The sequence below is a fragment of the Hyperolius riggenbachi genome, chromosome 6 (assembly GCF_040937935.1).
Source record: "Hyperolius riggenbachi isolate aHypRig1 chromosome 6, aHypRig1.pri, whole genome shotgun sequence".
Taxonomy (NCBI): Eukaryota; Metazoa; Chordata; class Amphibia; order Anura; family Hyperoliidae; genus Hyperolius; species Hyperolius riggenbachi.
The window spans coordinates 380,345,189-380,362,719 of NC_090651.1; the positions used below are offsets into that span (position 1 = coordinate 380,345,189).

Consider the following 17,531-nt stretch of genomic DNA (forward strand, 5'->3'; position numbering starts at 1 on the left):
ATGACCGGATCCATATGTCCTCATCCATATGACCGGATCCGTATGGCCTCATCCATATGACCGGATCCGTATGGCCTCATCCATATGACCGGATCCGTATGGCCTCATCCATATGACCGGATCCGTATGGCCTCATCCATATGACCGGATCCGTATGGCCTCATCCATATGACCGGATCCGTATGGCCTCATCCATATGACGGGATTCGTATGGCCTCATCCATATGACCGGATCCGTATGACCTCATCCATATGACCGGATCCGTATGGCTTCATCCATATGACCGGATCCGTATGGCCTCATCCATATGACGGGATCCGTATGGCCTCATCCATATGACTGGATCCGTATGGCCTCATCCATATGATGGGATCCGTATGGCCTCATCCATATGACCGGATCCGTATGGCCTCATCCATATGACCTGATCTGTATGGCCTCATCCATATGACCGGATCCGTATGGCCTCATCCATATGACCGGATCCGTATGACCTCATCCATATGACGGGATCCGTATGGCCTCATCCATATGACCGGATCCGTATGGCCTCATCCATATGACTGGATCCGTATGACCTCATCCATATGACCGGATCCGTATGGCCTCATCCATATGACCGGATCCGTATGGCCTCGTCTATATGACCGGATCCGTATGGCCGCATCCATATGACCGGATCCGTATGGCCTCATCCATATGACCGGATCCGTATGGCCTTATCCATATGACCAGATCCGTATGGCCTCATCCATATGACGGGATCTGTATGGCCTCATCCATATGACGGGATCCGTATGGCCTCATCCATATGACCGGATCCGTATGTCCTCATCCATATGACCGGATCCATATGTCCTCATCCATATGACCGGATCCGTATGGCCTCATCCATATGACCGGATCCGTATGGCCTCATCCATATGACCGGATCCGTATGGCCTCATCCATATGACCGGATCCGTATGGCCTCATCCATATGACCGGATCCGTATGGCCTCATCCATATGACCGGATCCGTATGGCCTCATCCATATGACCGGATCCGTATGGCCTCATCCATATGACGGGATTCGTATGGCCTCATCCATATGACCGGATCCATATGGCCTCATCCATATGACGGGATTCGTATGGCCTCATCCATATGACCGGATCCATATGGCCTCATCCATATGACGGGATCCGTATGGCTTCATCCATATGACGGGATCCGTATGGCCTCATCCATATGACGGGATTCGTATGGCCTCATCTATATGACGGGATTCGTATGGCCTCATCCATATGACCGGATCCGTATGGCCTCATCCATATGACCGGATCCGTATGGCCTCATCCATATGACCGGATCCGTATGACCTCATCCATATGACGGGATCCATATGGCCTCATCCATATGACGGGATCCGTATGGCTTCATCCATATGACGGGATCCGTATGGCCTCATCCATATGACGGGAATCGTATGGCCTCATCCATATGACGGGATTCGTATGGCCTCATCCATATGACCGGATCCGTATGGCCTCATCCATATGACCGGATCCGTATGGCCTCATCCATATGACCGGATCCGTATGACCTCATCTATATGACGGGATCCGTATGGCCTCATCCATATGACCGGATCCGTATGGCCTCATCCATATGACCGGATCCGTATGGCCTCATCCATATGACCGGATCCGTATGGCCTCATCCATATGACCAGATCCGTATGGCCTCATCCATATGACTGGATCCGTATGGCCTCATCCATATGACGGGATCCGTATGGCCTCATCCATATGACCGGATCCGTATGGCCTCATCCATATGACCTGATCTGTATGGCCTCATCCATATGACCGGATCCGTATGGCCTCATCCATATGACCGGATCCGTATGACCTCATCCATATGACGGGATCTGTATGGCCTCATCCATATGACCGGATCCGTATGGCCTCATCCATATGACTGGATCCGTATGACCTCATCCATATGACCGGATCCGTATGGCCTCATCCATATGACCGGATCCGTATGGCCTCGTCCATATGACCGGATCCGTATGGCCGCATCCATATGACCGGATCCGTATGGCCTCATCCATATGACCGGATCCGTATGGCCTTATCCATATGACCAGATCCGTATGGCCTCATCCATATGACGGGATCTGTATGGCCTCATCCATATGACGGGATCCGTATGGCCTCATCCATATGACCGGATCCGTATGTCCTCATCCATATGACCGGATCCATATGTCCTCATCCATATGACCGGATCCGTATGGCCTCATCCATATGACCGGATCCGTATGGCCTCATCCATATGACCGGATCCGTATGGCCTCATCCATATGACCGGATCCGTATGGCCTCATCCATATGACCGGATCCGTATGGCCTCATCCATATGACCGGATCCGTATGGCCTCATCCATATGACCGGATCCGTATGGCCTCATCCATATGACCGGATCCGTATGGCCTCATCCATATGACGGGATTCGTATGGCCTCATCCATATGACCGGATCCGTATGACCTCATCCATATGACCGGATCCGTATGGCTTCATCCATATGACCGGATCCGTATGGCCTCATCCATATGACGGGATCCGTATGGCCTCATCCATATGACTGGATCCGTATGGCCTCATCCATATGACGGGATCCGTATGGCCTCATCCATATGACCGGATCCGTATGGCCTCATCCATATGACCTGATCTGTATGGCCTCATCCATATGACCGGATCCGTATGGCCTCATCCATATGACCGGATCCGTATGACCTCATCCATATGACGGGATCCGTATGGCCTCATCCATATGACCGGATCCGTATGGCCTCATCCATATGACTGGATCCGTATGACCTCATCCATATGACCGGATCCGTATGGCCTCATCCATATGACCGGATCCGTATGGCCTCGTCTATATGACCGGATCCGTATGGCCGCATCCATATGACCGGATCCGTATGGCCTCATCCATATGACCGGATCCGTATGGCCTTATCCATATGACCAGATCCGTATGGCCTCATCCATATGACGGGATCTGTATGGCCTCATCCATATGACGGGATCCGTATGGCCTCATCCATATGACCGGATCCGTATGTCCTCATCCATATGACCGGATCCATATGTCCTCATCCATATGACCGGATCCGTATGGCCTCATCCATATGACCGGATCCGTATGGCCTCATCCATATGACCGGATCCGTATGGCCTCATCCATATGACCGGATCCGTATGGCCTCATCCATATGACCGGATCCGTATGGCCTCATCCATATGACCGGATCCGTATGGCCTCATCCATATGACCGGATCCGTATGGCCTCATCCATATGACCGGATCCGTATGGCCTCATCCATATGACGGGATTCGTATGGCCTCATCCATATGACCGGATCCGTATGACCTCATCCATATGACCGGATCCGTATGGCTTCATCCATATGACCGGATCCGTATGGCCTCATCCATATGACGGGATCCGTATGGCCTCATCCATATGACGGGATCCGTATGGCCTCATTCATATGACGGGATTCGTATGGCCTCATCCATATGACGGGATTCGTATGGCCTCATCCATATGACCGGATCCGTATGGCCTCATCCATATGACCGGATCCGTATGGCCTCATCCATATGACCGGATCCGTATGGCCTCATCCATATGACCGGATCCGTATGGCCTCATCCATATGACCGGATCCGTATGGCCTCATTCATATGACCGGATCCGTATGGCCTCATCCATATGACCGGATCCGTATGGCCTCATCCATATGACCGGATCCGTATGGCCTCATCCATATGACCGGATCCGTATGCCCTCATCCATATGACCGGATCCGTATGGCCTCATCCATATGACCGGATCCGTATGGCCTCATCCATATGACCGGATCCGTATGGCCTCATCCATATGACCGGATCCGTATGGCCTCATCCATATGACCGGATCCGTATGGCCTCATCCATATGACCGGATCCGTATGGCCTCATCCATATGACCGGATCCGTATGGCCTCATCCATATGACGGGATTCGTATGGCCTCATCCATATGACCGGATCCGTATGACCTCATCCATATGACCGGATCCGTATGACCTCATCCATATGACCGGATCCGTATGGCTTCATCCATATGACCGGATCCGTATGGCCTCATCCATATGACGGGATCCGTATGGCCTCATCCATATGATGGGATCCGTATGGCCTCATTCATATGACGGGATTCGTATGGCCTCATCCATATGACGGGATTCGTATGGCCTCATCCATATGACCGGATCCGTATGGCCTCATCCATATGACCGGATCCGTATGGCCTCATCCATATGACCGGATCCGTATGGCCTCATCCATATGACCGGATCCGTATGGCCTCATCCATATGACCAGATCCGTATGGCCTCATCCATATGACCGGATCCGTATGGCCTCATCCATATGACCGGATCCGTATGGCCTCATCCATATGACCGGATCCGTATGGCCTCATCCATATGACCGGATCCGTATGCCCTCATCCATATGACCGGATCCGTATGGCCTCATCCATATGACCGGATCCGTATGGCCTCATCCATATGACCGGATCCGTATGGCCTCATCCATATGACCGGATCCGTATGGCCTCATCCATATGACCGGATCCGTATGGCCTCATCCATATGACCGGATCCGTATGGCCTCATCCATATGACGGGATTCGTATGGCCTCATCCATATGACCGGATCCGTATGACCTCATCCATATGACCGGATCCGTATGGCCTCATCCATATGACCGGATCCGTATGGCCTCATCCATATGACGGGATCCGTATGGCTTCATCCATATGACGGGATCCGTATGGCCTCATCCATATGACGGGATTCGTATGGCCTCATCCATATGACCGGATTCGTATGGCCTCATCCATATGACCGGATCCGTATGGCCTCATCCATATGACCGGATCCGTATGGCCTCATCCATATGACCGGATCCGTATGACCTCATCCATATGACGGGATCCGTTTGGCCTCATCCATATGACCGGATCCGTATGGCCTCATCCATATGACCGGATCCGTATGGCCTCATCCATATGACCGGATCCGTATGGCCTCATCCATATGACCGGATCCGTATGGCCTCATCCATATGACTGGATCCGTATGGCCTCATCCATATGACTGGATCCGTATGGCCTCATCCATATGACAGGATCCGTATGGCCTCATCCATATGACCGGATCCGTATGGCCTCATCCATATGACCTGATCCGTATGGCCTCATCCATATGACCGGATCCGTATGGCCTCATCCATATGACCGGATCCGTATGACCTCATCCATATGACGGGATCCGTATGGCCTCATCCATATGACCGGATCCGTATGGCCTCATCCATATGACCGGATCCGTATGACCTCATCCATATGACCGGATCCGTATGGCCTCATCCATTTGACCGGATCCGTATGGCCTCGTCCATATGACCGGATCCGTATGGCCGCATCCATATGACCGGATCCGTATGGCCTCATCCATATGACCGGATCCGTATGGCCTTATCCATATGACCAGATCCGTATGGCCTCATCCATATGACGGGATCCGTATGGCCTCATCCATATGACGGGATCCGTATGGCCTCATCCATATGACCGGATCCGTATGTCCTCATCCATATGACCGGATCCATATGTCCTCATCCATATGACCGGATCCGTATGGCCTCATCCATATGACCGGATCCGTATGGCCTCATCCATATGACCGGATCCGTATGGCCTCATCCATATGACCGGATCCGTATGGCCTCATCCATATGACCGGATCCGTATGGCCTCATCCATATGACGGGATTCGTATGGCCTCATCCATATGACCGGATCCGTATGACCTCATCCATATGACCGGATCCGTATGACTTCATCCATATGACCGGATCCGTATGGCTTCATCCATATGACCGGATCCGTATGGCCTCATCCATATGACGGGATCCGTATGGCCTCATCCATATGATGGGATCCGTATGGCCTCATTCATATGACGGGATTCGTATGGCCTCATCCATATGACGGGATTCGTATGGCCTCATCCATATGACCGGATCCGTATGGCCTCATCCATATGACCGGATCCGTATGGCCTCATCCATATGACGGGATTCGTATGGCCTCATCCATATGACCGGATCCGTATGGCCTCATCCATATGACCGGATCCGTATGGCCTCATCCATATGACCGGATCCGTATGACCTCATCCATATGACGGGATCCGCATGGCCTCATCCATATGACCGGATCCGTATGGCCTCATCCATATGACCGGATCCGTATGGCCTCATCCATATGACCGGATCCGTATGGCCTCATCCATATGACCAGATCCGTATGGCCTCATCCATATGACCAGATCCGTATGGCCTCATCCATATGACTGGATCCGTATGGCCTCATCCATATAACGGGATCCGTATGGCCTCATCCATATGACCGGATCCGTATGGCCTCATCCATATGACCGGATCCGTATGGCCTCATCCATATGACCGGATCCGTATGGCCTCATCCATATGACCGGATCTGTATGCCCTCATCCATATGACCGCATCCGTATGGCCTCATCCATATGACCGCATCCGTATGGCCTCATCCATATGACCGGATCCGTATGGCCTCATCCATATGACCGGATCCGTATGGCCTCATCCATATGACTGGATCCGTATGGCCTCATCCATATGACCAGATCCGTATGGCCTCATCCATATGACCGGATCCGTATGGCCTCATCCATATGACTGGATCCGTATGGCCTCATCCATATGACCAGATCCGTATGGCCTCATCCATATGACCGGATCCGTATGGCCTCATCCATATGACGGGATCCGTATGGCCTCATCCATATGACCGGATCCGTATGGCCTCATCCATATGACCGGATCCGTATGGCCTCATGCGGCCGCAGAGAGGGGAGGCCAATGCAGGCGGCGGGGCAGCGGCGGACCTAAAACTACAAACGCAGTTGCTGTGCCCGTGGGGATGGAGCTTTAGCCACGCAGGGTCGATCATACCCAAAACAAATACAAAAAACAGAACAGAAAAGGGATAAGGCAGATCCCAGATTCTATCACTTAGATACCAGAGCTGGCAACGCCTATAGCCAGCCCTGCCAAAAATCAAAATGGAATCAAAAAAGAAAAGGAAGGGAAGAAAGGCCCTGCGTGGAGAGCACAGCCAGCGCGTCGCCGCAAAACCGCCTATGTGCAAAGGCTCACCGCGAACGCACACACATGCACCGCACTCATAACATCTCCGCCATATAGATGGCGGTCATACAATATTAACATTTATATAATGTAATTGTAACTAGATAGAGTGGCGAGTGACGTCGGGTGCGGTGGTGTTACAAAGTAACAAAGTTGTTACATTGTAATAACTTTGTTACATTGTAACTGATTAGTATATTTCCGAGGATATTGCGTGGGAACTGGCTTTTAAAGGGACAGGTAAGTATTAATGGTTAATTAAGAATATTAAAGGACTTTTTTCGTGGTTATGTTTTTTGTTCAATTAAAATACTTTTTCTATGTGTTTGTGTGTTTATTTACTTTTAACTCTTAAAGGAAATGGGTAAGGGGTACAAGTACCTCTATACTCATTTCTCCTGGGAGGGGGGTGGGCATCTGGGGGACCCCTTTTTAAAGGGGACTCCCAGATGCCACCATAACCCCCCCCCCCCCCCAGGAAATCGCGGCCTCCACCTCCACCGCCCATCGGAGTTGGAGAAGAGCCCCTTGTCCTTGGATTGGACAAGGGCTCGGAGGGGGAGGGGAAAGCTTGGCTGCCCCTCCCCTTCCAAGACCCCCCAATCCATGGACCATGCGGGCTGGTATAGTCAGGGTGCGGAGCCCCACGCGGCCGGTGCTCCGCATTCTGGCTATACCAGTCTGCATGGGGGACAAGGGGTTAAAGAGGTCTGGGAGGGGGGACCCCACGTCGTTTTTTTTTGTAATATTTCCCACACTCAGAACGAAGTAAGTAAAACTCTTCCCTCTTGGGGGAATCTATGAAAATAAAACACTTTTGTTACCTGTGCAAAAAAAACGGACATTTCCGCATTTAAAAGACATTTTTGCCCTTGAAACTTAAAAATCGATTTTCTCAAAAACTATAAGGTCTTTTTGAAAAAAAAAATTTCCTCTTATTCCCACTGATCCCCTTAATATACCCTGTGAATTTGGTGTTCCTAAATTTTAAGCAGGCTTTGCTATTAACCGTTAAAGTCGGCGGGTTTTTAAATGTATATATTTTTCCTTTGAAACTTTAACATCGATTTTCTCAAAAACTATAAGGTCTTTTTGAAATTTTTTTTTTCCTCTTATTCCTTCCGATCTCCTTAATATATTCTCCAAATTTGAGGCTCTTAGCACTTAAGGGGGCTTTGCTATTAACCTTTAAAGTCGGCGGCTACCTAACATTGATCCATGCGTCAACTTTTCCGCTTGGCAGCATGACCTTACGCATGAATTGCTAGTAGGATTTTACGCGTAAGCCTATAACGTAACAACCTGAATTACGGTATTCTTACGCGTAATTGCGTAAGGGCTATGCGTAATTACAGACATGTACCGAAATTGAATGTCTACGCCGTAAGCGTAATTCCGTAATGCGTAATAGCGTAAAATTACGCGTAATGATCCGTAAGCGTAGCTTTTCCCATTACGCCTAGCACTGCTTTGAGTCCGACAGGAGAAAGGCGCTATACAAATACTGCAATTATTATCTAGGAGTCCCCTTTAAGAAGGGGACCCCAGATGCCCACCCCCTCCCAAGAGATAGGAGTATAGGGGTACAAAGTACCCCATACCCATTTCTACAAAGAGTTAAATGAAATGAAAACACAACCACAAGAAAAGTATTTTATTATTCTAAATTAACCATAAATACTTACCTGTACCTTTAAAAAAAATTCCCACGTCGATATCCTCGGTAAACGATCCAATGAACAATGTATCCTCTTATCTTGCGATCTTCAATTAAGTTGATTGAAGATCTCCCACGCCTCCCACATAGCAGATAGTGCGTCCTTTGGGACACATAACTGCTGGCTCCCGCTGTCTCTTCCCACCTCCTCACCTGTCACCCTCACCTAGCCTGGCACCCGGTGCACCCATGGGTGCCAGGCTAGGTGAGGGTGACAGGTGAAGGCAGGTGGGGAGAGACAGCAGGAGCCGGCAGCTATATGTCCTGCTCAGGAAGCATTCTCTGCTATACTAACAGTTCATGAATCATCCAGTTCGTTTTAATTATTATTATTATTTATTTATAAAGCGCCAACATATTCCGTGGCGCTGTACAATGTAAGAAAACAAACAAGGGATACATAATGATACAGACAATAATATACATCAAATATAAACACTGATACAAGATACAGCACTGCTGATTACAATTTGATTTAACATGATGACTAAAATGTATAAATGTCTAACAGTGTGCAAGCAATTAAATTAATAACAGTCCATGACACAAAAGGGTGAGAGCCCTGCCCTTGCGAGCTTACAATCTAAAGGAATGGGGTGGAAACAAGAGGTGGGGATGTATATAGTATATGTACAGGCAGTGAGTAATTAGGTTATTTAGTGGGTGCATGGTCTAAGCTAGAGAATATGCTTGTCGGAAAAGGTGGGTTTTGAGGGAGCGTTTAAAGATTTCAAAGGTGGGAGAGGCGGATGTGTTGTGGAAGGGCATTCCAGAGGAGGGGTGAGGCACGTGAGAAATCTTGTACACGTAAATGTGAGGAGGTAATTGTAGAAGAGGATAGAAGAAGCTCATGTGCAGATCTAAGATTGCGGTTGGGTTGGTATCTGGAGACTAGTGAGGAGATGTACAGGGGAGAGAGATTGTGGAGAGCTTTGTAGGTTAGGGTTAAGAGTTTGAACTGAATCCTCTCATTAATTGGTAGCCAGTGAAGAGCTTGACAGAGAGGGTCAGCAGAGGAAGAGAGAGAGGAGAGATGAATGAGTCGAGCAGCAGAGTTCAGTACAGAATTGAGCGGTGTTAGTCGGTTAGTTGGAAGTCCACCAAGCAATATATTGCAATAGTCCAATCGAGATATAATAAGAGCATGTACTAACATTTTGGTTGTGTCATGGGCAAGAAAGGGTCGGATACGTGCTGTGTTTTTCAGTTGGAAATGGCAGGAGCTGGTTAGGGAGTTAATGTGAGGAGTAAATGAGAGAGAAGAATCAAATTTTACCCCCAGGCACCGTGCTTTGGGAACTGATGTTATAGACGTGTTGTTAACATTTATTGTAATATCAGGCAAAGGGGTGGACAGGGATGGTGGAAAGACTGTTAGTTCAGTTTTATTCATATTAAGTTTTAAGAAGCGAGAGGACATGAAAGAGGATATAGCGGACAGGCAGTCGGGAACCCGTGTGAGGAGGGAGTTAAGGTCTGGGGCCGAGAGGTACAGTTGTGTATCGTCTGCATATAGGTGGTATTGGAAACTAAATGAGCTGATTAAGTTACCAAGACCGTGCATGTAAATGGAGAAGAGGAGGGGACCGAGGACAGAGCCTTGAGTACCTTGGGTACCCCCTACAGACAGAGGCAGGCCTGATCTGAATAAGAAACAGTGAAAGACCTTCCAGAGAGGTAGGAAGATATCCAGGAGAGAGAGAGGTCCTTTATTCCTATAGATGAAAGGATCTGTAGGAGTAGAGTGTGGTCAACAGTGTCGAATGCTGATGACAGATCTAGAAGGATGAGTATGGAATAATAGCCTTTGGATTTAGCTGTGAGGAGATCATTAGCTACTTTTTTTTTTATGAATCGGTTCCTTTTTTAATGAATCGACTCTTTCTTGTTTTAAACTTTAAAATCGATTTTCTCAAAAAGTATTTTTCCCTCTACATACCCTGCAAATGTGGTGTTTTTACTATGTAAGGGAACTTTGCTATTAACCGCTAAAGTCGGCGGGCATTAAAGTCTATGGGCGAACCAAACTTTTCTTGAAAAAAGTTCCTGGTTCACTGCTAACGCGAACCACCCAAATTTCGTCTGGAACTGTTCACCGGTGAACCACTCGGGCCATCTCTAGTCCCTCACTGTCCGTCTCTTCTAGGCATACGGTGCTAAGCCAGTAAGGGCTTGTTCACACCTGGGGTGTTTCGCTTTTTTTTTAAGCACCGGCGATTTTCAAAATCGCCCTAAAAGCGCTTGTGCACTGATTCCCTTTGAGAGAGTTCCCATATGAGAGGTTCGTTTCCGATCTGCTCACCAAAGCGCTGCCTGTACCATTTTGGGGGCGATTTGCCTCAATGGAAGGTATAGGGAAATCACAAAGCACTTGAAAAAGTGCTTTGTATAGCGATTTCCCCATCGCTGTCATGAATAAATACATTGTATTTATTCATTTCCAGGGGAAAGAGTTCACTTCCTGACTGACGTCAGAAAGTGAAAAAACGATTCGCTCTGCAACATCGCTTAGAAAAGCGCTTTTTGAAGCGCAAAGTGAGGGGAAAAGCTCTGAAAAAACTCTCAATAAATTGCTCAGTGCTTGTGTTAGTGCTGGTGATTTATGATTGTGAACAAAGCCTTGCTGGGACCGCTAGCAGGAAAACGGCAGACAGTGGGAGGACGACGAGGAACTCAGCGGTGCTTATGGGGATGGAGGAAACCCCAGGTAAGTATCAGTTCTTTTACTTTTGCCGTCTCTCCGGTTTCCTTTAAGAAACAGAGGGCGCCTGGGCTCGTATTTCTGTATTTAAAACATCTTCAAGAGTGTTAAGGTGCCCATACATGATACCATTTTTCATTTTTTTCCATTAAATTATTTAGTTCGATTATTCCGTTAGATCCAATATAAAGATTTTTCCAACATATCCGATCTGATTTTTTTTTCCGAAAAAACTGGATAATCTTTTGTTTCTCTTGATCAAAAAAAAAGAATCTTTTCAACTTTCATTCGAATCGTTCGTTTTGTCGGGGAAAAAAACGGGAAAATCAAACGTTTTTATTGTACCAGGTCTGGTTTCTGACATGTAGGATATCTATGTATACATGTATGTCCACAACTACAATGCATCAGATACACTATTTACATGCCATCCGTTGTTTTAACTTGCACGCAAAAACGTAAATTTTAGTAAATTGCCAGCGTTGCGCACAGTGCGATAGAGTCCTGAGATCACCCTTATGAGGGCAGCTGTTTACAGGAGAGCTGGCTGGAGGTAGTAAAATATGGGAGATTTCTGCGGTGAGACATTCTCACACCCACACTGACTGACTGCACACACTATAAATATTGAGTTTAAAACTTTGTCAACGACAACTTTTCACCATCATTCAGATCCTGAAGACTTCCATCATGTTGTCAGTTTTTGGGATACTCGGTATTCTCTGCGCCTTTGTGGCATCTGGTAAGCAATCTATGACCGTCTGTAAAATCTACACAGCATTACCTGTACTGTAGAAAATACGCTTTTTACTGTTTATTCTAAAGAGGAGAGGATTGTTCTTAGAGTGTTAACCACAAAAACTTCTATTTTCTCTATTCTTTGCTAAAAAAAAACCCTTTCTTTAAAATGCTTTCATATTCTGAGCCTTGTCTTGCTTTACGACATGATTTCACATCACTGTCCATGCAACTGTAGCCACTTTTAGGACAAAAGAAGTATTAGAAGCAGAGGATCAGCAAGACAGAGAGAACTTATGATGATTACATGTTTATCATGTTGTAGTAATTCGTACACACCCACAGGAAGAACTTAACCGGGGTAAATTCCATGTTTAGCAATACAAATATCCCCCACACAATTATTCACTAAGCTTTGCACAATTCTTCTTTGAAGGGCACTGAGCATGTCATACTTTTTTTTTTCTACAGTGGATCTACCCATAAAGTAGGTTTGTAATGCATCTTGCCAAAAGGGGGGGGGGGGGGGGGGAGGGTAGAGGTTAAGGTGGCCACTAATGATACAATCTTTTTCATCCAATTTTACCAAATCTATGTAGTATAAGGGTAAACTGAGTGAATATATTGAATGGATAATTTAGGCAGTTACCTTATATTACATAGAAATGGTAAGATTGGATGAAAAAGATTGTATCATTAGTGGCCAGCTTTAGGGGGAGCCCCACTGCTTACCTACGAGGGGCTGCTCCTGTATCCCCTGTGTGTGTGGAGTGCACAATCACCTTCCCCGCCTTAGTTCAAGGATTCTGCCTGTGGAAGTTACTCCTGGCCACAGTACAGACACATTTTTTTTTAAACCCGCATGTATCCTTAAAGAGGAACTTCAGCCTAAACAAACATACTGTCATTACGTTACATTAGTTATGTTAATTAAAATAGATAGGCAATGTAATCTCTTACCCACCCCATTTTAAAAGAACAGGCAGATGTTTGATTTCATGAGGGCAGCCATCTTTTTGGTTGAAAGGAGGTGACAGGGAGCATGAGACACAGCTCCAACTGTCCTGTGTCCTGAGCACCTTCACTAGTTGCTATGAATAACAACATAGGAAATCCCATCATGCTTTGCACAGCATCAGGGGAAAAAAGCCCAGGCTTTTTTTCTTTGATGGGGTGGAACTTAGCTAAAAATGCAGCTAAAAATGATGCTTTGGTAAGAAAAACAAAGTTTTGATGCTGTGAAACTGTTAAAGAAACACCAAGCCTTTTCAGTTCTGCTGAGTAGATGTTTAGTCCGGAGGTTCACTTTAAGCAGTATGAAGCTTTCAATCGGGATGTGCAAGCCAGTTTCGCAAAACTATTTTCACTGCAAATTTGACAGATTTGTACAAGGCAAGATTCTTCTAAATCTGTTGTCTACGTTCACCATAAGACACATTTTTGGTGGAGAGTTGCCTATTTAATTATTTACATCCATTACTATCATTGCAAAAAAACAGACCATGCAGAGCCTTCTCCTAGCAACCAATTGGAAACAGAGAATGCAGAGCCTGCCCCTAGCAACCAATAGGAATTAAGACACACCCATCCCTTTATAAAGGAGAGACTTGACGTGGTCTCCTCCCTCTGATTTCTGCTTTCTAGGGATGGTCAGAATTGACAAATTCTAAATCCGCTAAAATTCAGAAATTTTGCATAGAATTCTAAATAAAATTCCATATTATGGGCTCTATTCATAAAACATTTGGGGCGGAAAAAATCGTAGAATGAAAATACCGCATCGGTATTTTATACTTCTGGGTGGGCATTCAGAAAAATGTTGGCAGCTGCGATCGCAGAGCGGAGATCTCCCGCTGAAGGCTGGCGGTAAGCTGTCGGAAGGCATGCGGAAACACTTCAGCCGGCAGAGTCCCTCCGTGCACTGCTCTCTCTGGGAAGTCTGTCCCATTCACTTGTATGTAATCCGCAGGCTTCTCGCTACATCCGAGGAAGCGGTATTTCCCGTTCACATACCGCTTCCTCTAATCTTTATGAATGGACATTTTGTTACTTTATTCTAGATAAATCTAGAAAAACACTGCACAATGCGGAAATTTCTCGCTCTGCTGGGGAATTGTAACTTTTCTTGCGGAAACAGCCTTTATGAATGCCCACTTTGCTAAATGGTCGGGAAAGTCCGCTGTTTTGAGCGGAAAACTTGCTGTAAAGTTTTATGAATAGAGCCCTTTGTAGATTCCAAGTTTGCACTGAGAAATCGTGAAATTGTAATTTATTGGGAATATATTTTCGCACTAACCATAGGATTATGTATGATATTTAACACTTACAATTTTATCCCAATACGTGGTTAGTGCGAGTTTGCAAACATATGTTTACAATAGGTTACAATTTTTGTTTTTCTCTTCTTTGCTTTTATGTCCCTTGAACATGCTCACCAAACATTTGCTGCTATTTATGTTAAAAACAAGTTTGAAAATTTGGGCAGTGGCAGAGGTGGCTATGTCTGGGAAGGGGTGTGTGGCTGGGGTTGGTAGCTGACTGCGGGAAGTGGGTGGGTGACTGCATTGAACTGTCTTATCTGAGGGCTCCATCTTACAGGTTCTCTGGTCAACTTCTGGCTTGTCTCTAGTGTTGGGCGAACAGTGTTCGCCACTGTTCGGGTTCTGCAGAACATCACCCTGTTCGGGTGATGTTCGAGTTCGGCCGAACACCTGACGGTGCTCGGCCAAACCGTTCGGCCACATGGCCGAACTAAGAGCGCTGTGATTGGCCGAACGGGTCACGTGGTTCGGGCCCGAACGCGCTCTGATTGGCCGAACGGTCACGTGGTTCGGGTAAATAAATACCCGAACCACGTCATATCTCCGCCATTTGTCTGTGGGTTTAGCTTTGGGTAGGCAGGCAGGGTAGTTCGCTCTCCAGCCACGCTAGCCAGGGTCCCCCCCAGTCATTGTGTGTCGCTGCTGGGAACAGTAGTACACCGCTCGCTCAGCCACACTATATATAGCATTGTTTACTGCCACTGTGTACCTCGCTCAGCCACGCTATATATATAGCATTGTGTTTTCTGACACTCTGTGTACACGGCTTAGGCTAGCCTGACTAATATAGCATTGTGTGTACTGCCACTGTGCACCTCGCTCAGCCACGCTATATATAGCATTGTGTGTACTGCCACTGTGCACCTCGCTCAGCCACGCTATATATAGCATTGTGTGTACTGCCACTGTGCACCTCGCTCAGCCACGCTATATATAGCATTGTGTGTACTGCCACTGTGCACCTCGCTCAGCCACGCTATATATATAGCATTGTGTGTACTGCCACTGTGCACCTCGCTCAGCCACGCTATATATAGCATTGTGTGTACTGCCACTGTGCACCTCGCTCAGCCACGCTATATATATAGCATTGTGTTTTCTGACACTCTGTGTACACGGCTTAGGCTAGCCTGACTAATATAGCATTGTGTGTACTGCCACTGTGCACCTCGCTCAGCCACGCTATATATAGCATTGTGTGTACTGCCACTGTGCACCTCGCTCAGCCACGCTATATATAGCATTGTGTGTACTGCCACTGTGCACCTCGCTCAGCCACGCTATATATATAGCATTGTGTTTTCTGACACTCTGTGTACACGGCTTAGCCTGACTAATATAGCATTGTGTGTACTGCCACTGTGCACCTCGCTCAGCCACGCTATATATAGCATTGTGTGTACTGCCACTGTGCACCTCGCTCAGCCACGCTATATATAGCATTGTGTGTACTGCCACTGTGCACCTCGCTCAGCCACGCTATATATAGCATTGTGTGTACTGCCACTGTGCACCTCGCTCAGCCACGCTATATATAGCATTGTGTGTACTGCCACTGTGCACCTCGCTCAGCCACGCTATATATAGCATTGTGTGTACTGCCACTGTGCACCTCGCTCAGCCACGCTATATATATAGCATTGTGTTTTCTGACACTCTGTGTACACGGCTTAGGCTAGCCTGACTAATATAGCATTGTGTGTACTGCCACTGTGTACCTCGCTCAGCCACGCTATATATAGCATTGTGTGTACTGCCACTGTGCACCTCGCTCAGCCACGCTATATATAGCATTGTGTGTACTGCCACTGTGCACCTCGCTCAGCCACGCTATATATAGCATTGTGTGTACTGCCACTGTGCACCTCGCTCAGCCACGCTATATATATAGCATTGTGTTTTCTGACACTCTGTGTACACGGCTTAGCCTGACTAATATAGCATTGTGTGTACTGCCACTGTGCACCTCGCTCAGCCACGCTATATATAGCATTGTGTTTTCTGACACTCTGTGTACACGGCTTAGCCTGGCTCTATAGCATTGTGTGTACTGCCACTGTGCACCTCGCTCAGCCACGCTATATATAGCATTGTGTTTACTGCCACTCTGTGTACACCGCTCAGCCAGACTATATACCGTTGTTTACTGACACTCTGTGTACACCGCTCAGCCAGACTATATACCATTGTTTACTGACACTCTGTGTACACGGCTCAGCCTGACTATAAAGCATTGTGTGTACTGCCACTGTGCACCTCGCTCAGCCACGCTATATATATAGGATTGTGTTTTCTGACACTCTGTGTACACGGCTTAGCCTGACTAATATAGCATTGTGTGTACTGCCACTGTGCACCTCGCTCAGCCACGCTATATATAGCATTGTGTGTACTGCCACTGTGCACCTCGCTCAGCCACGCTATATATAGCATTGTGTGTACTGCCACTGTGCACCTCGCTCAGCCACGCTATATATAGCATTGTGTGTACTGCCACTGTGCACCTCGCTCAGCCACGCTATATATAGCATTGTGTGTACTGCCACTGTGCACCTCGCTCAGCCACGCTATATATAGCATTGTGTTTTCTGACACTCTGTGTACACGGCTTAGCCTGACTAATATAGCATTGTGTGTACTGCCACTGTGCACCTCGCTCAGCCACGCTATATATAGCATTGTGTGTACTGCCACTGTGCACCTCGCTCAGCCACGCTATATATAGCATTGTGTGTACTGCCACTGTG

At 47.3% G+C, this 17,531-nt stretch overlaps 1 protein-coding gene across 1 annotated transcript in view; it reads left to right on the forward strand.

Moving 5' to 3' along the window:
• Window positions 1-17,531, forward strand: part of LOC137522296 (uncharacterized) — a 97,582-nt gene that overhangs the window by 43,778 nt on the left and 36,273 nt on the right. The window contains exon 6 of the mRNA XM_068242327.1: window positions 12,358-12,467. Within this exon, the coding sequence (XP_068098428.1) occupies window positions 12,358-12,467 (110 nt within the window). The remainder of the gene's footprint in view (window positions 1-12,357; window positions 12,468-17,531) is intronic.